Source organism: Aethina tumida, chromosome 2 (genome assembly GCF_024364675.1).
Source record: "Aethina tumida isolate Nest 87 chromosome 2, icAetTumi1.1, whole genome shotgun sequence".
Lineage (NCBI taxonomy): Eukaryota > Metazoa > Arthropoda > Insecta > Coleoptera > Nitidulidae > Aethina > Aethina tumida.
This window is the reverse complement of record NC_065436.1, coordinates 35,945,127-35,971,964: the sequence shown is the minus strand read 5'-3', so window position 1 is coordinate 35,971,964 and position 26,838 is coordinate 35,945,127. Positions and strand designations below refer to the sequence as shown.

Here is a 26,838-nt window from a genome sequence, read left to right as displayed (position 1 = left end):
ATAAACAATCATTCGAAGCATTTTCTAGAATCGTAATCGCAACAATTTACATTTTAAACCGGGGAACGACGATTTGCCGCATTTAATCGTGGAATATTTCGAAATAATTATTTATAATGGTTTAATTACAGAGTACAAAAGCCAGAAATATTTTTTAAACATCGCTCATGTTATTGAAAACATGCATCCTTACGTAAACATCCAGACAAATCTATTTATCAATTTATAAGTCAAATGAACGTTGACAGTTTTATACGTTTTAGTTTTTTTATTATTTTATGAAATCTATTTTATAAAAGCTTTTATCAATTTACATATCTTGCTATTTTTAGACATTTTACAATTTTTATTCATAACTAAAATCACTTTAAATTAGAATATTTTTAGAAAATTCTGAAATATTTTAGTTTTATAATTTAAAAAATTATATTTTAATAGAAAAAAAAATGTTGGTTATTAATTTTATTTTATTTTTATACAATTTTATAAAAAAAAAACAGAAAATCAGTTTAAATTTAAAAACAAAATTAATTTCTTCTAATTCTATACAACTTTAGAAAGAAACAGAAAATCAATTTAAATTTGAATATGTTTAAAAACAAAATTAATTCATTTGATGGTTTAAACAATGAATTTTTTAATAATACATAACATTTTTTTTAACCATGATTTTGATATATATTGTTTACTAAATTTATTCTAATTTTATACAATTTTAGAAAAAAATCAATTTTGTTTTAAGTTAAGTTTTAAAAATGATTTTAAAAACAAAATTAATTTATTTGGTGTTTTAAACAATGAAATTTTTAATAACACATAAAATTTTTTAACCATTATTTTGACACAATTTTTAAATATTATTAAAAACCTTATTTTTTATAAATAATTTTTTGTTATTTTAATAAACCATTATTAAATATGTAAATGTTAATTCATAATTTTAATTTCTTGATATTTTCAAACCATTATTTTATAAGATATTTTTTGTGTTAAAATTTTCTTTATACAAACGATTTTGAGAACCAGTTTTCAAATTTTAATTAAAACCTACACTTCAAAATTTTTTTGTTTTTATTTATTTATTTATTTTATTTTGTATTTTATTTTTTATATAGTTCAATATATATTTTAAATATTTTTTATAATAATTTTATGTCTAAACTATCATTTTAAGAGATTGTAGAATGATGGATAATGTTTAGCATATTTAAAAATTTCATATATGCAAAATCACATTGTTGTTTTAATAAAAACAAATTAAATATCCTTATATTGTATATTATATATTATATTTGTGATCAGTGTAATTTTCAAAAGAAATCTAGTTTTTTATTTCTGAGAATTTGTCTAAATTTTTTTATTATTTTAAATTATATAAAATTATTTTATGAGTCAATATTTAAATATTATTAAAATTCTGATTTTTTAGAATTAATTTTTTTGTTTCTAATTCATTCTTTAATATTTTTTTTATGAACATAATATTTAAATTTCGACTTTGTTTTTTTTATTTTTATAAAATTTTATATAAAATAATTATTAAAATTCAATATATTCATTATTAATTTTAACATTAATTAATAAATTATCAATAAAATTCTTAATAAAAAAAATAAAATTTTATACTTTACATTTATCATTTGTTACACATTTTACTCGTTTTGTGACATTATATTATAACTTACTTGTGTATAAACCAAAGGAACGTTGACAGTATCATAACCGATTAGAGCTCCCAATCTCCTTCTAATGTCCGACAATTCCGTCAGCAAAGTTTGTACAATGTGGTCACTGGTGATCAACGACTCTTTCCTGGCCCTGTTGATGATATTCGTCGCCCAAACCAGCGGCATCCAATATTTGGACATGGGCGTCTTTTTATCCATCAATTCGAATATATTCCTCTCGCTTTCCATCATTAAACCTGAAACGTTAAAATCATTACGATAGTGTGCATGTGTTGCACCAATCGCCCATAAACGGCAAAAGGCGACAAATTGATGAATTTTATGGGCAACGTGTCTCCATTCATCTTTTACGCACGTTCTATAAATAAACCGGCATTTCTAATAATATAATAATTTGCGAAAACCAAAAGGTGGACTTCAAGCTGGAAAGTAGCCGTCAATTAATGTAATTATTGGTACGTATAAGGCGCCAGTGGTATTTCTTGTGGCGCCAAACGCATAAGTAACAGTTTGTTTTCGTTGAACTAGAAATTTCACCTATTTAAGTGTATCGTCACTGCATCCTTATTGTCTCGATGGCGATAAGAAAGTTTTATCGACTATTTGAAACCGTTCAAACAACAGACTCATCAATTTAAAATGGTGTTTTGTGATTACCATATTTTATTAATAGACTAGAATAAAATCATCTGTGTAAAAGTTAAAAATAAATGTTGTTGAACAGATTTTAGAGATCGTCAGAACCGGATATGTGTTGATTCAAATAATTACTGGTTCGAACGGAAACTAACTCATTCATGTTAAAACGAGTATATCCTGCTCGATGATTTTCTCACTAATCAATTATGCAATAAACTAAATAATTGTTTTGGGTTTACATGAAACCAGTAAATAATTAAAATCATTAAATTTGCGTTTAAGGCACGAGATATTCTTCCAAGTATAACCGAGTTTTAATTATCTGTGGTTTTATAATTAAATTTTTATTAATTACACAAACTTTTCCTATTCGTATTATTTAAAAAATTAATATTACATATTTGTTGATAACCATAATAATTACTAAATTTAGTTTTCTACATTTTTGATATAATATTTGATGATTTCAATAATTATATAATAATATATTAAAAACAGTCATTCTTAAACTTAAAGTTATGTTTTTGTAACAATTATAAATTAAAACCTATTTTAAATAAATATAAAAATAGTGTATACAATTATTTTTCCCGTTTTCAGAAAATGTAACCATAATAATTACTAAATTTAGTTTTCTACATTTTTGATGTAATAATTGATGATTTCAATAATTATATAATAATATATTAAAAAAAGTCATTCTTAAACTTATTATTAATTATTTTTCCCGGTTTCAGAAAATATTATTAATAATCAATTATTATTGGTGAGGTGCGTTAATTTCTTGGAACAATGTATTATCTAAATTCCATTTTATTTTTTGATACAATGACTGATTATTCCAATAGTAATTAATTTTCATTATATTCTATAAAAATAAATAAATAACCACTGTGGGTAATTAATTTTTTGATAAAATTATTAATTATTTCATTAATTATGTTATATTAAAATTGTATTTTTTAATGATTATTAAAGAACGTAATGTTATAAAAACATTTTAATAAAAAGACATTTTAAACATTTTTATTAAGTAAATTTTAACATTGGTTATCAAATTTTAATAAAAATCGGACTTTTTAAAATTAATATTATGTTTTTATTTATTTACTAGTAATTTATTTTATTTTTTTATAATTCAATATATACTTTAAATATGTTTTATAATAATGTCCAAACTATCATCTTATAATTGTAAAATTTTTGACACGCGTCTAAAATTTTCGTATATACAAATTTATACGGTTGTTTCAATGAAAACAAATAAAATATTTTTATAAAGTATATATAAAATTCTTTTTTCGCTTTAGTTATTTTTTGAATTTTAATTTTGAAACAGTATTTATTTAATTTCTTGATACAATTATTAATTATTTCATTAATTAACATATGTTATAGTAAAACTGTATTTTTTAATGATTATTAAACAATGTAATACTTATAAAAATGTCATATTTATATAAAAATAATTTTAATAAAAAGACATTTTTAAACATTTTTATTAAGTAAATTGGTTATAAAATTTTAATATCATTAATTTTATTGTAGACTTAATAATTTAATATTTATTCTGTTCAATTATTATTAATTTATTTCAGGTACTAAATTATATATTAGATATTAAGTAAAAATTTTAATTTAAATAAAATTTGATAGCAAAAATAATTTATTTGTTATTTTAAATAAAATAAAATTACGATTTTAAGAGTCAATTTTTAAATTTTAATAAAAATCTGCCTCTTTAAAATTAATGTTTTGTTTTTATTTATTTGCTAGTATTTTATTTTATTTATTTTGATAATTCAATATATACTTTATATATGTTTTATAAGAATTGCATTGTATTTTATTTATTTATTTATTTATTTTTTTTTTTTTTGATAATTCAATATATACTTTATATATGTTTTATAAGAATTGCATGTCCAAACTATCATCTTAGGATTGTAGAATGTTAAACAATTTTTGGTATGTGTTCAAAAATTTCATATATTTATATTTACACTGTAGATTCAATGAAAACTATATTTTATATAGTACATACAAAATTCTTTTTTCGCTTTAATTGTGTTTTTAATTTTTTTGTGAACACAATTAAGTTTAATTATCAAAGAAATCTTGTACAATGTAATGTTTTATCTTCCTAAGATTTTATTAAAATTTATTTGTTATTTTAAATAATAAAATTAAATTAAATATTGATTTTAAAACGATATTTAAATATTATAAAAAATCTCATTTTTTAGAATTGATTTTTTGTTTTTAATTGTTTGACAATTCATTATATGAATATTTTTTTATTTTTGATATAATAATAAAATTTTGATTTTGTTTGAACTTTTTAAAATTTTTTATTTAATTATATCATTTTCTATTTTAACTGTGGGTAATTTATTTAATTTTTTGGTACAAGTATTAATTATTTCATTAATTATGTAATAGTAAAACTGTATTTTTTAATGTTTACTAAACAACGTAAGATTTTTAATTCATATTTTGAAGTAAAATGTTATGTTCTATTGTGATTGAAAATACACATTTATTATTTAAACATGTTAGAATTGAACGTCAGTATGGCTATTAGCATATTAAGAAATCTAATAGTTTAATATAGAAAGTATTTCTCAGAATTATGCGTAAATTCTAAAAAATTATTAGTACATAATTTGTAATTCCCCAACCACTTTTTAAGTCGATGGTGACAAAGAAATACATGTACCAATCTGCTTGTACGTCAATAGATTTTCCATGGACAACATCTGAACTAAATATTGACACACAAGTAGCTCGTCTTATATTATTAACAAAGCAATTAGCAACAGAATAAAAGTAAAATTGTTTATGCAACTATAAATGTACAAGCAATTACTGTCAATTAAACGCAGCTTTCTACTCACCTGAATAGAACACGAAATAAAGCCTATTGTATTTAATTTAACGATATCGCAAACGTTTAATTAATTAATGGCATTTTCAAGATCATAAAGTGCGTTTTAGTTAAAATATGCTTTCTACCAACAATCAATTAATATTGATGGCACGCACCCGTACGAATATTTACACGGCGAAGACACGTTACAAAGACAGGATGTCGGCAGCGATATCGGGAGAATTAAACATTTCTTCTGCGTAATGCGAACATAACGAACGAAGTCGTCTGATTAATTCGAATAGATGTTAATTGACTATTACTCGCGATGCATACGGCTTATTAACTTACCTGAATCGACGATGTGCTGATAAGTTGGAAACCTTTTCTTCACTCTCAGCGATACTCTAGTCAGAGTAATTACGTAAGCCAGTACGGCGTACCTAACTATGTTCCTTCTCATCAGTCTTTGCCTCTCATTCTGGAACAAAATTGAATAGTTTCTAAATCGAATCGAAACATTTCATACAAATTCAAAAAAAATAATAATACCAAAATCACACGTATTTTATTCTTTTCATACAAATTATAAAAAATGATGTAAGATATTATTAAGTTACGAAGATGTGAAAAACTGTATTGTGTTCTGTTAATTAAAATTGATGTGGTTCAATTTAATCTCGAATAGAATAATAGGCTCAACGAATGTGAAAGGTTCGTACTTTCTCCCGTTCAAAATTTTTAGCAAATCCGCAAATTTCCTCTTCGCAATCGGCAAAACCAATTCGGATGTGTTCTATTAGTAACCGAACGGATTCGTATTTATTGAGGACGAAAATCTATAGAAAGTCAATACGGGCTAGCAAAAAGGTTGCATGGCTAAAATTACACATTGCTTTTTATGCATATCAAAGGTTCTAATTACTGTTACGAGGACGAAACGATTATTGTTTTTCCAGCCGATTGAAATTGTATTATACAGCAGTAAAAAAAATTGTGGCGTAGTTTCATCGAAATTTAATTGTCGTCGGAGTAATTCGTTTTCTTTTTTTGTTGGGATGACATCAACCATAATTCTGAAGGTAATTTTGTACGTACGTAAAGTGAGATTATAAAAAAATACGTACTTACCGCGCCTGGAATGCCCGCGTTCAGGAAGAGGGCGAGGGTGTCGGGCCAGGGCAGCAGTTTGTACTGTTCCCACCACCGCTTCACCACCAGAGAGACGTAGAAACCCAGCACGAACGACATCGGTATCGTGTCCACTGAGTTGTTGAAGTATGTGCGGATTTTCTCGAAAATCCTGCAAAAAATACATTTTTTTAAATCATTTTTCAAATAAATATAATTATTACTTATTAACGAATATCAATTGGTGTCAAATTTAGTGCATTAATTTTTTATTATAATTATATTTTACCCTCATGACAATTAGTTAATTAAATATATAACATATATATATAGCAAATTAGATAAGATTAAATATTAATTTTTAATATACATATTAATTTGTTTGTCACAAATATCTTTATACAAGAAAGACAAAAATTGATTTTAACTTACAGACTTCTTTTTTTAGATCGACTGCTACATATTTAATAAATAAATTAAAAAATTATTTTATTTGTTAGAATTAAATTAGTAAAGCCCTTACAAATCTTTTTCAAAAATAATAAGTATAATGTCTAATTAGATCAGATTAAATATAAATTTTTAATATACAGAGTGACCCAAATTTAACAGTTTTGTTTAGATCAGGCAGAGAAAAATTGACTTAAATACACAAAGTTTAATTTTTAAATAATTTCTAGAGTTACTCCTATATATTTAATAAATAAATTAAAAAATAAAATTTTAGTTGTCAAAATTAAATTACTAAAACTCTTACGTATTTTTTTCAAATATAAAAAATTGAATATCCAAATTGATCACATTAAATATAAATTTTTGCTATATAATGTTCCAAATTGATTAGTTTTGACAGTCATAAATATTTCTACACAAGATAGAGAAAAATTAACTTAAATTCAATTCAATTTTTTAAACCATTTCTAGACTTACTGCTATAATTAAAATAAAATATAAAATTTTAGTGGTTAAAATTAAATTAGTGAAACCCTTACAAATCTTTTTCAAAAATTAAAAATATAATATCCAATTAGATAGCATTAAATACAAATTTTTATTATACAGAGTGTCCCAAATTGGTTGGTTTTGACAGTCATAAATATAACTAGATCAGATAGAGAAAAATTAACTTAAATGCACAGAGTTCTAGTTTTTAAACCCTTTCTAGACGTACTGCTATATATTTAATAAATAAATTAAAAAGTAAAATTTTAGTTATCAAAATTAAATTAGTAAAATTCTTACAAATGTTTTTCAAATATAAAAATATAATATCCAATTAAATTGCATTAAATATAAATTTTTACTATACAGGATGTTCCAAATTAGTTATTTTTTTTAAGTCATAAATATTTGTAGACCAGATAGAGAAAAATTAACTTAAACTCACAGAGTTCAATTATTTAAACCACTTCTAGACTTACTGCTATATATTTATTAAACAAATTAAAACTTTTACAAATATTTTTCAAAAATAAAAAATATAATATTCAAATAAATCAGATTAAATATAATTTAATTTATTTATTTATTTTGACAGTCATAAATATTTCTAATTGACTTAATTGAACAAATTAGATTAAAACAAATACTCTTATACATCTTTTTCAAAAATAATAAATATAATGTCCAATTAGATCAATTTAAATATAAATTTTTAATATACAGAGTATCCCAAATTAGTTGGTTTTGACAGTCATAAATATTTATGGATCAGATAGACAAAAATTAACTTAAATAGATAAAGTTCAATTTTTTAAACCATTTCTGTACTTACTGGTATATAAAAAAATATATAATAAATAAGTTAAAAAGTAAAATTTTAATTGCCAAAATTAAATTAGTAAAACTATAACAAATCTTTTTCAGAAGTAAAAGGTATAATATCTAATTAGATCAGATTAAATACAAATTTATTTATTTAATAAACAAATTAGAAAGTAAAATTTTAGTTGTCAAAACTAAATTAGTAAAACTCGTACAAACCTTTTTCAAAAATAAAAAATATAATATCCAATTAGATCAGATTAAACATAAATTTTTATTATACAGAGTGTCCCAAATTGATTGGTTTTTACAGTAAATAAATATTTCTAAACCAGATAGAGAAAAATTGATTTAAATACACGGAGTTTAATTTTTAAACCATTTCTATACGTAATAACTATTTATTTAATAACTAAATTAGAAAGTAAAATTGTAGTTGTCAAAATTAAATTAGTAAAACTTTTTCAAATATAAAAGGTATAATATCCCATTATATCAGATTAAATATCTGTGTCCCAAATTATTGTAGTTGGGTCTGACAGTCATAAATATTTCTAGACCAGATAGAGAAAAATTAACTTAAATACACAGTACATATACAGTTCAATTTTTAAACCATTTCTATACTCTTTGTTATACATTTAATAAATAAATTAAAAAGTAAATTGATTTAAATGAACAGAACTCTGGTCTGGAAATACTTAAATTTAAGACATCCTGTATATATACTAACAATTTGATCGTTTACATGCACAATATACCATGTTACAACATTTTTAATGTTTATTACATTTACAAGTTTCTTATTTCATAATTTTATTTAGTTTTTAAACAATTGGTATATAAATTTCTCAACTTTTCCATCAATTTATCTATATTTATTGATAATGTCAATTGTACATTTGTGTGTTAATTATTTTTGTACAAATACATATTTTATCAATATTATGTAAATGCCAATAAATATCGATCGATAAAAATTTCGTCTAGTTACGTCGTAAAAAGTGAAATTCGGATAACAATTTACATGTGTAATTATCCCAAAAATTGTTGTTATTCAGTAATTACTTTTAAAAATAGAGAGTTCGTCGAGAAATAGTCGTTGTTTTCGTGTACGTGAAAACGCATTTCTGATAAAGACCGAACGTGGGTAGTAAAATTAATTAAGAAACTCTATCTATGTAACAGTTTTTTTATTAAAAAAATAAATAATTATTGCGGTTTTAAGTTTTTATAAACGTATACACAGTTTCATGTCGGGATTTCACTACGTAATTCCATGTTTTTTTATTATTTTGAGTGCATCTGTGTCATTTTGAAAAGAATTTTAATTTCTGGTTTCACTTTTTCTAAAATTATATATGTAAATATTTATGATGCATGTATCCAATTTATTATTACATCATGTTTATAATGAAAATATAAAAATAAAATGATAAAATTTAATGGACTCGTTTCTGTGAATAGTGATTTATAAAATCTTACAGAAATCTAGGAATAATTCAGTTTTTAATAGACTTACAGAGTAGAACGGTAGTTATCTTTTCAATACGTAGTTACTTTAATCTACGATAATAATGTAAAATATTATATTCGAATTTTTATTGGAAAAGCATAGATTGTTACAATTTTTACACCTCTAAATTATCTAATTAGATTAAAACAAAAAATTATAGGATAATATATATAATTAATTTACCATATTATTATTTAAGAAAAAACCACTCGTATATTAATTATATTTTCACATGTGAACGATAAATTCATGTTTGCATTATACTTGCAAAATTCCAGTGCAACAGTATTTCTTATAATTGCCGCAGAATGATTAATCAGATTATACAAGTAATATTACAAGAAACGTGAGAGAACCCATACTTCAATCATTTCAATTGCACATGCACGTCTGCAATTGTAGGAAGTCATGTTTTATATCTCGATTTAACGACTTAATTATTTAAATTGTACTTAAGGCAAGTTATGATTGTGGTTGCTTACCGTTGCTGACTTTCGTTCAGAGCGAATCTGTACACGAAATTGATTGTATAATATAATATTAAATAGGCTAATAGCTCCCTCCAGACCAATTTGTACACACTTCCTCGCCACCTGTAAAAGAAAACAGAAATGTTAATTGAAGAACATAAGGAACAACAAAAGAGTCGGTTTTTATTTTTATTTCGATGTTTTATTCATTTTTAACGTTGGTGATAAGGTACTTTGACACTAGAAAGCTGCATTTTTTTAAAATCGCAAAAGACAAGTAGACTGGAATACGAATACACAGTTCGAATTGTCATTAAGATTTAGATCACTAGTTTAACCTATTACATTCCATTCCTAGAAACTTCGGAACATGAGTTTATTTTAACTTTCTCCCGAAAATCACATATTTAAAATCAAAAAACACGATTTTACGTCCAGTACTTTGAATTTTAATTAGACATTACCGAAATCATCATTTCTAAATGTACAAAAACTTTTATTGCAAACTTTTACTTCGTTAATCCTTTTAATTTTTGATATTACTCGTATATTCTTTGTTTTCTCTCATTCACATTGGAAACATCTTTTATTGCTAATTAGTTATGGACAATTTCGACTTGTACATTATGCAAATTAGTTTTAAAAGCCTTAGAAAGTCTGTAATACGATTAACAACACGGTCCCTAATTGCAAAACCTACACTGTTCATTTTTACCTGACAAAGACCGACCTTAATATATTTCGAAATATAAGAAAATCGTCGGTTTTTGTCTTCTCTTCAGGGCAAGCACGGTTATAAAATTAATTTTAGTGAAATTATCACGAAAATAAAGTGTTTACAAAAGTAATGATCGCCACCAGGGCCGATTTATGTAAATTAACAACTGGCTTGCTTAAGTAATGCAGTAGCTGGTTTTAAGATATTTGCGCAGATAAGGACCAAATCAAGTTCAAGGCGCATTTTATATATTTATAATATTGATTTAAAGGAAGTGGATTTGAAAGAGTTATAGAAAGTTGATTTGTTGCAAATAAACAACACTGTAACATCTCGTGGTTAATTTCATGTTGTGGAATGTTGTTGTGTAATATGCAAATCCGTTACTGAACATGCGATTCAATTAAATTTATCCTGCACTAATAAATATTGAATATATTAATGAGGGTAAATAATTGCACAAAATAATTTCTAACAAAAAAAAAATCATATTTCAGTTTATTCTGATTTGATTTATTTTTTAACAATAAATTACACAAAATAATATATTTTCATGACATATTTATATTTAATCAATTGAATATAATATAAATTATTCTTGTTTTGAATAAATTTTTTAGAAATCAATTGGACACAACATAAAATATTTTCGTTTCCAATAAGAAAAATAAATATTCGTCATATATTTATATTAAAATAAATATATATTTAATAATATACATTAAATAAGTATATTTTTTAATAACACAACATAAAAAATTCTTATTTCCAATAAGAAAAATAAATATTCATTGTTTGTTTATATAAAAATAATTATATTTTTTAAAAATTATTTGAACACAACATATAAAATTGGTTTTTCCAATAAGAAAAATATATGGCCATTATATATTTATATTAAATAAGTATACTTTTTAATAATTAAATGAATACAACATAAAAATTCTCTTTTCTAATAAGAAAAATAAATATTTATTATGTGTTTATATTAAAATAATTATATATTTTAAAAATTAATTGAACACAACATAAAAAGTTCTTTTTTTTTAATAAGAAAAATAAATATTTATTATATATTTATATTAAAATAAATATATTTTTTAACAATTAATTGAACACAACATAAAAAATTCTCTCTTTCGGAAACAAAAATAAATATTCATTATATTTTACATTAAATAAGTATATTTTTTAATAATTAATTGACGCTACACCAAAATTTCTCTTTTATAATAAGAAAAATAAATATTCATTGTATGTTTATATTAAAATTATATTTATTTATATAAAATATTTTTTAATAATTAATTGAACACAATATAAAAAATTTTCTTTATAAAAATAAATATCCATTTTGTTTATATCATATATTTTAAATTCTCGTTTCTAATAAAAAATAAGTATTCCCTATATGTTATATGGGGTATATTAAAATAAGTATATTTTTAATAATTAATTGTACACAAAAATTCAATAAAAAATGAATAAGTATCCATTTTATGTTTATAAAAAATAATTCCGTTTTTTAATAATTAATTGAGCACTACACAAAAAATTCTTGTTTTTGATAAGAAAAACGAATGTTAATTGTATGTTTATATTAAATTAATTATACTTAATTATTATAATTACTTATTTTGTTTGTATTATTTATTTATTTATTTATTTATTTATTGTAAATAATACAAAAGTAACAAGAAATGTGTATTTTTTTGGGAAATTAAATATTTATATATATATATATATATATATATATATATATATATAAAATGTTTAATAATGAATCAGATAAAATTAGATATCAATTAATATTTCAAATAATTTAATAAAATACTTCATTTACTCTTATCTAAGATAAATAATCAGTAAAATAACCACAAGAATTTAAAACATTCCAAGAAGGTTAAACATTCATTTTAAGAATCCGAAGCCAAAACTCAGTTTTAATTTGTCGATCAATTCGAACCGTTACGAAGGTCAATGATATAAAAATCATAAAAACGCAAACCAGCTAAAATGTAACAAAAAATTCTCGGTTAAAAATAATCAGGTCCGAGTGATTTGAATGCGAGATCAGACGACGATCGGTTCGAAAGAATTTCACAGTCTCGTAAATTAGTCGCAATTGTTCTAAAGTTTAAAACAAACATCCCCGAGCGTTTCGTGTCTAAAATCTGTTTGAACAAAAACCGATTAAAAAACCAAATGCAAATCGTAACGATTTGCATAAGAAGTCGCGCAATACAGCGATTATTACGTTAAATAAACAGCTCTTTCATTTGCCCTTGATCGATTCTCACCAATTGTTAGGAATTGTTTTTAAAATTGTTTATATCCTGTGCTGTTTTTTACAAGATTTATTGGTGCATTTTAAGCGCACCTTAAGTTGTCAAATCGATTTTTGAAAGCATGATTAATACTTTTAAGTGGTCATACAAATAATGAGTGTAAAATTTCCATTAGCTTGTCACAGTGTAAAACACATATACATCTATTTATTAGTGCATTTTAATTGCACATTAAGTTGTACGAATTCGTGACATCTCGTACTTTTTTAATAGCATGATTAATTTTTAAGTAGTCATACAAAAAATTAATTTAAAATTTCCATCAAGACGTCACCAAATAAAACATCGATTTAGTAGAGTACTTTAATGCACATTAAGTAAATTCTTGACTTAATGTGCTTAACTTATGTGTTGTTATTAGCAAAATTAATACTTTTAAGTGCCCACACAAAAAATGAAATCAAAATTTGCACCAACTAGTAATGACATATAACACACGCACTTCGATTTATTAAAGTAATTTAATAGCACTTTAAATAAATTCGAATTCTTGACTCCTTGTATTTCATTAATAGCAAGATTAATACTTTTAAGTGGTCGCACAAAAAAATTAACTCCAAATTTACATCACCTCGTCTCCAAATAAAAGACATATACGTCGATTAATTATTGCACTTTAATAGCACTTTAAGTAAATTCGAATTCTTGATTCCTTAGGTTTCTTTAATAACAAGATTAATACTTTTAAGTGGTTATACAATAATCAACTCGTCTCCAAATAAAACACAAATACGTTAATTTATTTTTGCACTTTAACGGCACTTTAAATTCAAATGCTTGTGTTTCGTTAATAACAAGTTTAGAACTACTAAGTGTCATACAAAAAATGATTTTAAAATTTTCATCAAGTTGTCACACAAAGTAAAACACATATACATCGATAGCAGGTTATAAATATTCAAATCACGGATTTATCTCGAGTTTAAAACAGCTGTGTATACGTATACATAAAAATTCTAAACCAGTTTACGTGTTCTACGAAGCAACGTAACCTTTGAAGGTTGTTCGACCAAATTGTCCGTCTAGAAGAGAATGTGCCTGATCATTTTTACATCGTAAATGTTACTTCTGCAATGGTGTTATCTCTCTGCGATCTGTGATGCTTCGGGTTATTAACATTTTTATGGTTACTTTGTTGACGTGTATTGGTCAAGATAAAAACAACGTTAAATTGGATTCTTCCTGTGCAACAATAGTGATATAGGTTCAGGTTACAGATTCGTCGACAAAAGACTAATAATAAAAGGCCACGACCTTTGAACGCTGTGCATATATGTTCATTGTTCTAGGAAGTTGTTGGATAACAGTACAAAATTATTTGCACATTTTATTAATAAAAAGAAATCCGTGAAAGTTTTGCAGTACTGTTCCGTAATCGATTTAGTTTTTCTTCGGTCATTTTTTTATTTTTGACTAGTCATTTTTCAATTAACTATGCCCCGCAGTAAAAAGTTCCACGATCGGCGTAAATGAATCCATATGGGATAATTAACGGATGTATTATAGAAAATGAAGACGGATGAAAGTCAGTCATTTGTGTTATACGAACTATCACTTTGCACAATGTGGTAATCTATACAGTAGCTGGAGATCAAGTTTATTATGTCAGATTATTTATTTAATTTATGAAAAAACTATTGTTAAGTTAACAAAGAAGTGTGGATAAAAACTGTAAAAAGAGAAGTTAGTTGCTAATGATGTATATGTCAAATGGGTTTTTTAAAGGGTTCTGCTAAATTTATAAGCTTGAAACGATTAAAAATATTATTCACTATTGTTTTCCTGTTAGAAAAAATATAGGTTTAAGATAAAAAAATAGTATATCTCTTTACTGCTCTGAACAACAATATTCAATTTTTTATAAAACAGGTATTCTATAGTTCTAAATTTATCCCAATGTATATTTTCTATATAAAATTAAGCGATAAAACAAATAACTTAAAAAATACTTTTAATAACTTATCTCTAGAATTCTGGATAAGATATAATTCTAGTTTTAAAAACTTCTCCAATAACTATTTTTTATAAAATACATACTTTTTATGAAATTTAAGAAATTACCAATTCATTAAAAAAATGAAAGTTTACAATAAAAAAAACATTAAAAGTAATACATTTACAGTTCTGGATAACAATATTCCATTTTCTATAAACAAATAAATCTTTGGTTCTAAATCTATTTTAAAGAATTTTTTTGATATTAAAAAATTGACGATTAAATTAGTTCAAAATAAATTCAAATTTTGAATTTTGAAAAATGTTTCAATAACTTTAGACTCTTTAGAATTCTGGATAGCAAATAAAAAGTTTCAAAAAGTCTTTAAAAATAATATATTTACAATTCTGAATAAGAATATTTTATTTTCTATAAACAAGTACTCTTTCTGTAGTTCTAAATCTAATATAATGAATTATTTGATAATAAAAAAATTAATGCTTTAATTAGTTTAAAATAAATTTAAAACGAGTAACTGGAAAAATACTTTCAATAACTTATATTTAGAATTCTAGATAGCAAATAAACAATTCTAAATATATCTTCAATAATTTTTTTTATAAAATAAATACATTTTATAAAATTTAAGAAAATTACCAATTCATTGTAAAATAAAAGTTTTAAATAAAAAATCTTTAAAAATGATATTTTTACAATTCTAGATAACAATATTCAATTTTCTATAAACAAATACTGTTTCTGTAGTTATAAATCTATTAATTCCAATGAATTTTTTTGATAATAAAAATTAATGATTTAATTAGTTTAAAATAAATTCAGTAACTTTAAAAATAATTTCAATAACTTAATTTTAGAATTGTGGATGGCAAATACAGTTCTAAAAACTTCTCCGATAACTTTTTTCATAAAATATATACTATATAAGTTTTAAATAAATAATAAATAACCAGTTCTAAAACGTTTCACAATAACTCTTTTATAAAATAAATACTGTTTTGGAAGTTTTGCAATAAAAAATTATCAGAAAATACTTAAAAAATGAGGTTTCGTTTAAAATAAATTCAATATTAAAACAAATATCTAATAAGTTATCTTTATATATTTGAATAGTTTATAAATTAAGTATTTTGTTCCTATATTTAAAAGCAATTTATTTCATTGTATTTATGTAAATTTGCTAAAACATATAATTATTTTTAACTTTTTAAATTATCTGATCTCCTAACAAAATATGTAAAGAAAACCTCGAAACATTGATATGTAATATAATATAATAAAGTATTTTTAGAAGTAAGCTATTTATGTGGCATTTCATCTTAAAATAGCATGAAGCATCATAATAAGCTACGTTGTTTTTCTCAAATAATAACAATCAACGAATCCATTGCATTTAAAATGTTAATGGCGCATAATCACAATCATGTTTTGCACAATGGCTAATTTCAAGCGGAACAATAAATTTCCAATTTTAAAACGCATTGTTTTCACATTGAGACTATAAAATTAACCATTTTACGTGCATCGTTTTTACTCGGAATCGCGCCCGTGCAATAAATACGAAATAAACAACAACAACAAAATTGCGGAAAAATCCGGTTTTTCACGTCCGAAACAAAATGGAAAAATCCAGCGACAAAGAAATCAATAATAGATATGGACAATTGTGACATTGATTTCACGTTTCCTCATATAAAGTGATCAAGTCAAGGATAAGTGACTAGTTGTAGTTGAGTGGCCTGAAATAGTTTTTGTTCTGGAGTCGTTGTAACTGTAAAACCGTTCGCAGAACCATCGGACCTCCGCTCTTTGCGTCGACACGTACATGTATGTACATGTATAAAAGATCACGCGTTAATCACAGCTCGTGCATGCATACATTAATTTTTACATTTTTACACAATTGCCTAGCTACCGGTTAAATAATGAATCTATTACGAATAGCATGTTCATGGTTGATTAACATTAAGAAGTGGTTACGAATACGATTTTATAATTAATAATCCATTATTCTTGCACATTGCAAATCGTTCAAATATTCATTTTATCGCTGACTTCTCGGGACCGATTTTAGTTTCACCACTTTTACTTTTTACAAATCATACACATGATAACAATTTGCTGGCGAAATTTCAGGCACGGTAACTATTTATTATAATCGTGCGGTGTGTTAACACGGGAAATAAATCACGTTTTATGAATGTATAAAATTTTCGTGTAAACAATTACACGTGTACAAATAATATTTATTAATTGCATGAAAATCGAATCGAGTTTTTTTAGTAGTAGTTTAAGGTGTACAATACGAAATAGTAGGTTAATATAATGCGACCTGCTTAAGTTATCACATTGTGTGTGCATGACCGAACATACGAAACGATTATTTTTCTGTACGAGTCTGTGGTAAATTGTTAAAATTGCTTGTTTAAAGTGTAAAATATGCATAATATTAACGTTAACGTCAGTAAACACAGTTTCTTATATAGCATCTTTATATGGAGTTGTCAACTTGTCACATCAACATTTTTATTGCTTAAATTATTAGTAACACTAGTTTAAAACACACTTTACGTGAAATAAACTTTCCTCAAGTGTAATTTTATGTAAAATTAAAAAAAAAAAATATGGTCAATAAGTCACATCTTTGAAAATTGGACTGTAAAACAATATTTTAATATTTTAGTCTAATTTCGTATTTAATTGCGAAGAAAATATGAACGAATATTTTTAACCCTGAGTCCATAACTGTCGTAGTTCAGTTTGTGTGACCATTAGAATTCACAGAGAACAGACCAAAGTCAATGCTTTTTTATTTAATTGTAATTGTAGTATATTTTTCAAATATTTTAATTTTATAGAACGATATGTAGTACTTTCCAAAGAATATATTCATCAATTTTACTGAAACTATGTCTTATTAAGTTTTTCGTTCATTTTTCATATTTTCTACTAAAACTAATTACAAAAAAAATGTATTTTTTTAACATATACGTCAATTTCGTCTTAATATTTTATGTTTTTATACAACAACAACTGGTTTGTAAGATAGGTTTATATAATAAAGGTAACTAACTAGTAATGAGTAATATGTACTCCAGTTGAAGATTAGCTACTTGTACCTCCATTTAAAAAAGCTGATCAATTGTAAAGGTTAACGATACTAAGTAGAAATGTTATAGTCATCGATATCTTGTAAAAAAATTGTGCTCAGTAACATGACGTAACAAAAAAAACTTCTAGAATATTAACTTGACGTAACAAATCTTTCACAAAAACTTCAGATACTTCTAGTATAGTAACTCTGTTAATTAAAATTACATTCCTTACCCGTTACAGTAATGTACTATGCTGTAAGTGTCAATATCTTCTTAAGACTATATTACACTCTCATCTAGTGAAAATATCAATCATTATTTGAATAAATCAAACAATGAAAAGAAAGAAAAAAATAATTTACTGAGAGATTAGATCAAATTAAGTAAGGGTACATTTTCAGAAATTTAAAGAAAACAATGTTTTTGAATGTAAAAGCAACGACAGAAAGAAAAGGTTAGCTTAAGCCTTGTCAGACTAAGTTACGCTAGCTTAGGTTAAATTAATTTAGGTTAGGTTAAGTTGAAAACAGGAAACAAAAAAAATAATACTTGAAAATAATCTACTTTACTTTGAAAAAAATTCTTCGTATAAACAAGTAACAACAACGAATAAATCTTTGTAGAATAAATAAAATCCAATGTTCTTGAAGCAACGAAAGAAAAACCAGGTTAGCTTAAGCCTTGTCAGGCTAAGTTAGGATAGGTTAGGTTAAATTACGTTAGGTTAGGTTAAGTTTTCAGAAACCTTGAAAACAGAAAACAAAGAAAATAATCTACTTTAGTTTAAAAAAAATTCATTTAAACAAGTAACAACAAGAACAATTATTTGGAAAAAATACTTCGTAAATTAAATAAAATCCAATGTTTTTGTAGTATCTCATCTTTATAGAATCAAAAAGTACAACAACCAGTAGCAACAAAGAATAATTAAAAAAAAATACTTTGTAGATTAAATAAAATCTTATATTTTTAATGTAAAAAGCAACGTAAGAAAGGACAGGTTACCTTAGATCAGGTTAGGTTAGGTTAGGTTAAATTAAGTTAGGTTAGGTTTATCAGGGATATAAAATCGTAGTATCTCATCATTATAAAATAAAAAAGGTACAAAATCACAACAACATAAGGGACATATGTGGAACATTTAGTATAAACAATCTCCCAAATTTATTTCAAAAACGTAGTTTTCAAAAGTTATTCTAGAAAATATTCAGAACAAAACGAAACAAAAAATGAAAGATGAGTAAAATTATAACATCTAATGTTATGCACTACAAGACAAACTAAATCATTTTGTCACTCATTCAATAACATCTCTATACTACGAATTTATGCGAAATAGGCGGTTCCAAAGAGTTTATATTAGAAAAACAGAGCGATTTTGGCCAGTAAGGATCCGGCACTATACGAATCATCTACTTCAATTTGAAAAAATTCTTTGTTAAACAAATAGCAACAAAGAACAATTTTTTGAAAAAAAAAAAAAATACTTTGAGATGAGATCAGGTCAAGTTTAGAGATAATTAATTTTTTTGTTAAATGACTGTATTTCTCAAATCTCTGATAGAAGATGTCTATAAGCTAAAAATGGTTGAAGAGATGAAAACTAATAATAATAATAATGTATTTATTTTATTTTTTTATGATTTAAAAAGTTCAGCTATGCTTCCTTTCTAGATCAATATGTGATTTCATGTAAAGTAACTTGCATAAATATTATTACTCTTTTGAAGATATAAAATTTATCAAAATCCATAAACTAGTGTAATTCAAGAGTTCTTTTACTGCACCATAAAAAAGCAGAAAGTGAAATATTGCAGGGCATTTTATTGCAGTAATGCGGAATGACTAAGCGACACCTTAATGGAAATACAATGTAGCAAAAGAGGCTGGTTAGCAAATAGATTGCTACACGAGATGCAATTCACACGTGACATTACTTTATCACCAACATTCCAAATGTCCACGAGCCATGTATCAGAAGTAATTAATATTTGTTTATAAGGTTACACGATTTTTATCCAAAACTCAAACATAGACGTCCAACCTAACACTCGACTCCGACTGATAAAACTGTTTGTCAGCGTATTACCAGGAAACATCGCCTCTTGAACAAATCCGATTCCACAATAGAAGGAAACGTAAGCATTTCACTTCCCCAACCGTCGATTCGACTTGCGAAACCTCCACGGTCGTATTTTTGCGTTTCCGATTGGAAAAAAATCCAATTTACTTTCACAATACTCTTTGACCTCAAGATGCGGGCCGGCCAAGCGTTTGTTTCGTATGCACACCGTCGATTTTGCGTTGCGTCCCGAACTATCTCGTTCAAACATCTGCAACGTTTGCGCGTGTCAAGGAACACAAACACGGTTCGGATGACCTCTTCTCCTCAAGGAATTTCAATTTAAATACCGACGCCGATCAAACATCAAATTATATAATTATGTTTCCTATTACGTCCCGGCCCAAATTGTTGTCGAAAATAGATAACGGTACGGCGAAAACTGAGGCGGCACATTAGATATTTTGCACGCAATTCAATGCTAATTTCTCGATAGCCGTAATTGTTGTGATTGATACCATTAACATTATTTACAGTTGGCCATCAATCGGTCTAAAATGGTAACGCGTGCACGAGGAAGTTGGGAAATCGAACGCAATTGACGCAATCCACATACGAATATCGCAATCCATTATTTTATTTTATTCAGGTTGAATGCAATTTTTTTTTGTTCGACGCCGGTTACTAAAATGAAATTGGCTATCAATTATCGCGTTTACGAAACGTTAGTCATCATCGATGACCTGGAATTCGATTGTAAAAAGTCGCACATCAGCAAATAAAACAAATAAATAATCGACTGTAAATTGAGACGTTTTATTTTCGCTGATGATTCGGTTACGCAACGTTCTGTGTACCGTATCGAGAATCGCTTTTCGAGATACGAATTATCGACTTTTTTTCTCGGTATACACAACCTCAACTTTCCATGTCGCTGCGTTGGTTCGACAAACAGATTTTATGAAATGATTATTGAAAAAAAAACCGGCATTTCCGAGACGTGTGTCATTATTATTGTAATTCTTAATTAAATTCTAATTAACAACGTGCAGCTTGTTTTGTTCAAAAGTTATTTACGACAAACGTTAATCAACTGGATAATCAGTTGTAATGAGGACGTTAAAATTTATTCCTATTTATCGATTTGTTTTTCTCATATGATGTTTTGATTTTTCTTCAGTTTTAAAATATTTTTATGAATCTTGAAATAAAGAATTTTATATATATGTTACTTCAGGCACAAATAAATGTTTTTTTCCTTTGTTAGGTTAGTCAGGTTAATTTAGGTTAAGTTTACAAATATAATAATTTTCATCCAAAATAATTTACTTTATTTTGGATGAAAATACTAAACATTTGATAAAATTAAATTAAGGTTGGTTGGTGAGGTTATGTTAGATTAGGTTTTTAGAAAATTTGATAACACTTAAGATTTTGTAAATGAAACGACAATGAAGAAAACAAAATAACTATTAGAAATAATTTATTTTATTTTGGAAAACAATACTCTAAAATTAGGTTAGGTTAATTTAGGTCAGTTTAATTTAAATTAGATAAGATTAGATTTCTTGATTTAAAAAGTAATGAAATAAAAAAATATTTTGTTTTCTAGATCTTTTAGTCTAAAAAAAATAGAAAACGTCATTTATTCTTGGTTAGTTTATATTAATGTAGCTTAGGTTATGCTAGGTTAGGTTAAGTCAAGTTTTCAAAAGGTTTAGAAAAAAGAAAATAATATTAACAAAAAGTTTTTTTCTTAGTTAGGTTAAGTTAATATAAATTAGTTAAAATTATTTTAGGTTAGGCCAGGTTAGGTTAAGTTAGGTCATGTTTTCAAAAACTTTGAAATGTTAAGATACAAACAAAATTAGCTAAAAAGTAACGAAAGAAGTAAAAAATTATTTTGATTACAAGATTTAATTATTTAAAAACAAAAGGGAAAACGTTATTTTTTAGTTAGGTTGGTGTAGATCAGTTAAAATTAGATTAGGTCAGACTAGGTTAAGTCAAGTTTTCAAAAACTTTGAAATGTTTAGAAAATTGAAATAAAAGTAACTAAGAAGTAACCAAAGAAATAAAAAATTATTTTGTTTTCAAGATTTTTTAATTTAAAAATAAAAAAGAACATTTTTTTTCTTAGTTATGTTAGGTTAATGTGGATACTTAAAATTAGATTAAGTTAGGCTAGATCAAGTTTTCGAAAAAAAAACAAAATTAACTTAAAAATAATTCAGTTTATTTCAGTCATTTGAAAAAAATCGTTTTTTTTCTTCCTGTGTTAAGTTATGTTAGCATAGGTTGAATGAAATTAAGTTAGGTTACGTCTCTCTTAATTTAATAAAAGAGCAACAAAGAAAAAAAAAATTAATCTTTAAAAATCATTTATATTATCTTTTAGAAATTGAAAAACAAATGGTTACAAAGAACAATAAACAAATAAAAGTGTAAAAAACTCTTAATTTATTATTCTAAAAAACATAGAATTATAATTTTAAATATAATTGCAGTTCTCAAATTACAATTCTGAACTTTGAGATCTTTCATAATCCTCCTTAAATTAGTGTTAAAATATTAATTTTAAAATCATCAAAACTGTTTGTTTTTAAATTAATTAAAAAAACTTAAATAATTTGTTTGAATATTTCATTCGTATAAATGTAATATAATGATTCACACTTTAATGTGAAATAAATATTCCAGTTCTAATTTATTTTCATTATCGGGTTACAGTTATAAACATTGAAATCTTTTATAAATAAATTTACCTATAATTAAGAAAAATCAACATCAGTATCTAAACGTTTTCTCTAATCAAATTTCAAAATTGGTCTATTTAGTATTAATTGTAAAAATCAATTTATAATATTCATTTCACTCATATATTTATTTTCAACTCTTAAAACTATTATGGTATTCTCAACCTAAGAAGTAGTTTCTTCCAATTTGAAAGTTTTTTTTTCTTTTTACTAATTACAGATTCGTATTGTGGAGACGATTTTGAATTTTATAATCTCTTACAACTAAACATAAGTCTATTAATTTATTGCATATATGCATACAATAAAATTTTAATTAATTATTAAATTTTTATTTGTTAGAAATTCCTAGTTTAATATAATGAGTACCATTCTCCACACTTCTGTTCAAAACACCTTTCAAGACCAATATTTAAATGTTTTCGACAACAGTACATTTCACCATAGAAATTGTAAATAATACCTTGTTTAACAACAAAACAGAAAACAAAAATATTTTAGACATACATAAATATGTGTAACAATTTTTTTATAATTTTCAAAACATGGAAAAATTATATTATGAGGAATGACTTCAAAGTGTTATGACTTGATAAAGTACTGACTCATGGATATCCAAAATAAACCGATAACACGTTTTGTGCAATTTTTAATGCCAAACCGCAACAAATTTCTTTGTGGTTTTTAGTACCTATTGTAATGGAATGACACAGTTTAAAATCAAACAATCAAAAATTAGTGCTAAAACAAAATGTTTCCTTATTTAATTTTAATTTTTAAATCTGTGACCTGAAATGGATTTGCATTTTTAGTACCATTTCGGTAGAAAATTGATAATCAAATGTACGTGTAAGAGTGTATGTATGTAATTATAATACTACACATAAAACGTTTGCGTTCTAAACCTTTGCTCGTTGACTAAACCAGTTGTACTCATCAGTAAACATTATTCGAATTATGCAGAGACGCGTTATCGAGTACCAACGTCTTGCCACACTCAAATACAATCGTTTAGTCGCGTGTGGTCTTCCCCCCAAAAAAAGACGGTCATTCGAATCACCCAAAAGATGAGGAAAAAAAAAGAACTTTCTACAAAACCACAACAAACTCACATTCCCAGCACTTTCCAAAAGCATCCGAACGTGCTGCCATTCGGCACCCGTCCCCCGTAAGTCACGGTCATGATGGATCACACGCGGACCCCGCGCCCCTTGATCAACGCCGACGCACCGAAACACACCACATACACTTTTGAACAGATGGACATCGGCGACCGCGTCAGACCTGCGACCACTTGGTGCAACCGAAACGGACTGACTTTGGCACCAGCGAGCGCCATTGCTCCGTGCCAGTGTAGGTGAGCACAGGTGTGTTTGGATGGTGGATAGTGGGGCATGTAATTGTGTTTGCGTTGCTCGCTTTTAGTACCGGTGTTATGGTACTGTTGGTACTTTGCTATAGGAAATGTTTTGTTCTTTTTGCCATGGTCTACGTTTGAGGGAAAATGTTTCGATGTTAAAGGGTTTCCAGGTCTTTAAGTTTTGTTGATAACTCAATTGGTTTCTAGAATTTTCCTGACGCACTTCTGGAACGGATGAAAAATCAAATTTGGATAATTCATTTATCTGAAATGTTGAATTTATACTAATTAATTTTAATCACCAAATGGGTTAAGGTCGATGACTGATTTTACATGATAAAATTATTAATTAATATATGTAAATTTACTACATATTATAATATTTAAAATTTTCTTCTATTTAACATGCAAATTTCTAAATTATGTTAACAATTTTGTTCCCCTATTTTAAAATTAAATTAATTAAATAAAATATTTATATTTACTACTTAAATAACTTTTATTTAAAATAAAAATATTGATCATATTTATGTTATGAATTTTATATCGAATGTAAACAATTAGGAACGAAAGGTATCATACTTCCGTGTTAATTAAAATCAAATCAAATATATTAATATTGTAATGGTCAAAACATCAATTAGGTGGTTATTAGTCATCTACTTATAAATAGATTTTAGGAATTCTTATTTAATCTATTTTAAAGTTCTGTGACTATTAAATTAAGTCATCCTTTAAACTGAAATAGAAACAATCAGAAAATTCCTATAATTTTAATAATTGCATTACATATAAAAATGTGCGATATTTTTACATTTTTGTAAAATCTCTTTTAATATTCAATTTAATTATGCTAAAACTTACATAGTGTTCCATTGAAAATAACAAATTATTGAAATCCTTTTTTTTGGAACAAAGAGGGGGAAAACTCCTGATAGAATTCGGAGACAGTGTCGGATATCTATCGACTAAAAACCCCTCTTCGGGTACCGATCTGAAGATCATGACCAAATGTCAGACATGAAAACTCATCCATATGGATGACATAGGGACATACAGTACCGGTTGGATCCGTTGGCTTCCCATTGCTACTGCTTTGTAGAGAGGTACTGAGTCCCAGGACCACGCCAAGATGAATACATTCAGGGATTAATGTTATCGTGTGTGTCAAAAATGAACTTTCTAGCATCAAAATTGGTAGCTTTACAAACATTTTAGTTAGATCATAATTCTGTCAAAATGTTTGGATATATACAGGGTGTCCTTAAATTGAGTACACAAAAATTAACCACATATTATTGATCCCAAAATAGACCTATTCGACCCAATTTTGTTGCTAATAAAGATACAGACAGTTACAGTTATGTAACTAAATTACATTATTCTACTTTTGTTAATTTCTGAGATAACTACATTTAGTAACCAACCTATCTCTCTTAGGAAGCATATTGGTATATGAATAAATTAGGTCAAATTGGCGTATTATGAGGTCAAGAATATGTGGTTAATTCTTATTCACTCAATTTAGGGACACCTTGAATATTAATAACTAAAAAACTACATATATAAGACATGATATAGCTATTTTATTTGCAATTACACGTTGAATCTTAAAATTCAAATATATATGGAGTGTTGTTTTATTGAAAATAACAAAATAGATGTCACTTACGGCGAAACAGAAAATTATTTTTTTTAGTATAAATAGTAGAATAAGACAAATTTTTAATTGTGCAGAAATAGTGCAAAATAATATGAATAATATGAGAAACACATTAAAAATATATAAAATCTAGTCAAATTTAATATGAACTACTTACAAAAAATTAAATAATCATAAAATATGTAATTTTATAAAAACTAAAATTTTATATAAAACAAAAATTTAAATATTAAATGTACAATATATATTTTAATTTATGTTAAATAATACTGAAAGAAAATTATAAAATATAAATAAAATTGAATGGAGTTTAGAAGTTTTGAAAAATTGACTGAAAATTCAATAAAGCAAGAATTTCAAACACTTTCAATTTTAACCTCTGAATTCCAGTCACGGACTTCTTATGTTAATTCAAAGAACCATTAAGGATTTTACAGGATTTCCTAGAACGTTGCATTTGACTGAGTAATATTTCATTCCATTCTATTAAATAAACTTTCAACTTTAAATAATCTGTATTTTATTTTAATAAACTTTTGTCTAAATCTGACCTCAGTTTTCATAAATTAATTAAAGTTCATATTTAATGATTTTTTTGTTGTCCTGCACAAGGATAAATTATAACACTAATTTATTTAAAAGCCACATGTGAATTTCATTGATAATACAAAATTGTTTTTTTTGTGCCTTGAAAACACGTTATTAAAGATTAAAACGTTCATTAGAATACAAAAAGACAATAACAATACCCACTACTTATATTTATTAGTCATTAAAGCTTTAATTATTGTAGTAGCTAATTATT

General features: G+C 25.1%; 1 protein-coding gene across 2 annotated transcripts in view; it reads right to left on the bottom strand.

Annotated features, from left to right (window-relative positions):
- The window catches only part of LOC109595725 (bestrophin-2), a 34,641-nt gene extending 10,310 nt beyond the window's left edge, over window positions 1–24,331 (bottom strand). Inside the window, exons 1-5 of one of the 2 annotated variants that reach the window (XM_049963214.1) lie at window positions 24,123–24,331; window positions 10,090–10,200; window positions 6,328–6,499; window positions 5,548–5,677; window positions 1,686–1,924 (exon numbers count right to left, since the gene is read on the bottom strand). In XM_049963214.1, the coding sequence (XP_049819171.1) occupies window positions 1,686–1,924; window positions 5,548–5,677; window positions 6,328–6,499; window positions 10,090–10,200; window positions 24,123–24,193 (723 nt within the window). In that variant the 5' untranslated portion in view covers window positions 24,194–24,331. Of the gene's footprint in view, window positions 1–1,685; window positions 1,925–5,547; window positions 5,678–6,323; window positions 6,500–10,089; window positions 10,201–24,122 lie in introns of those variants that run through there. The other variant, XM_049963215.1, reaches the window with a different exon arrangement.
- Between the last annotated feature and the right edge of the window lie 2,507 nt (window positions 24,332–26,838).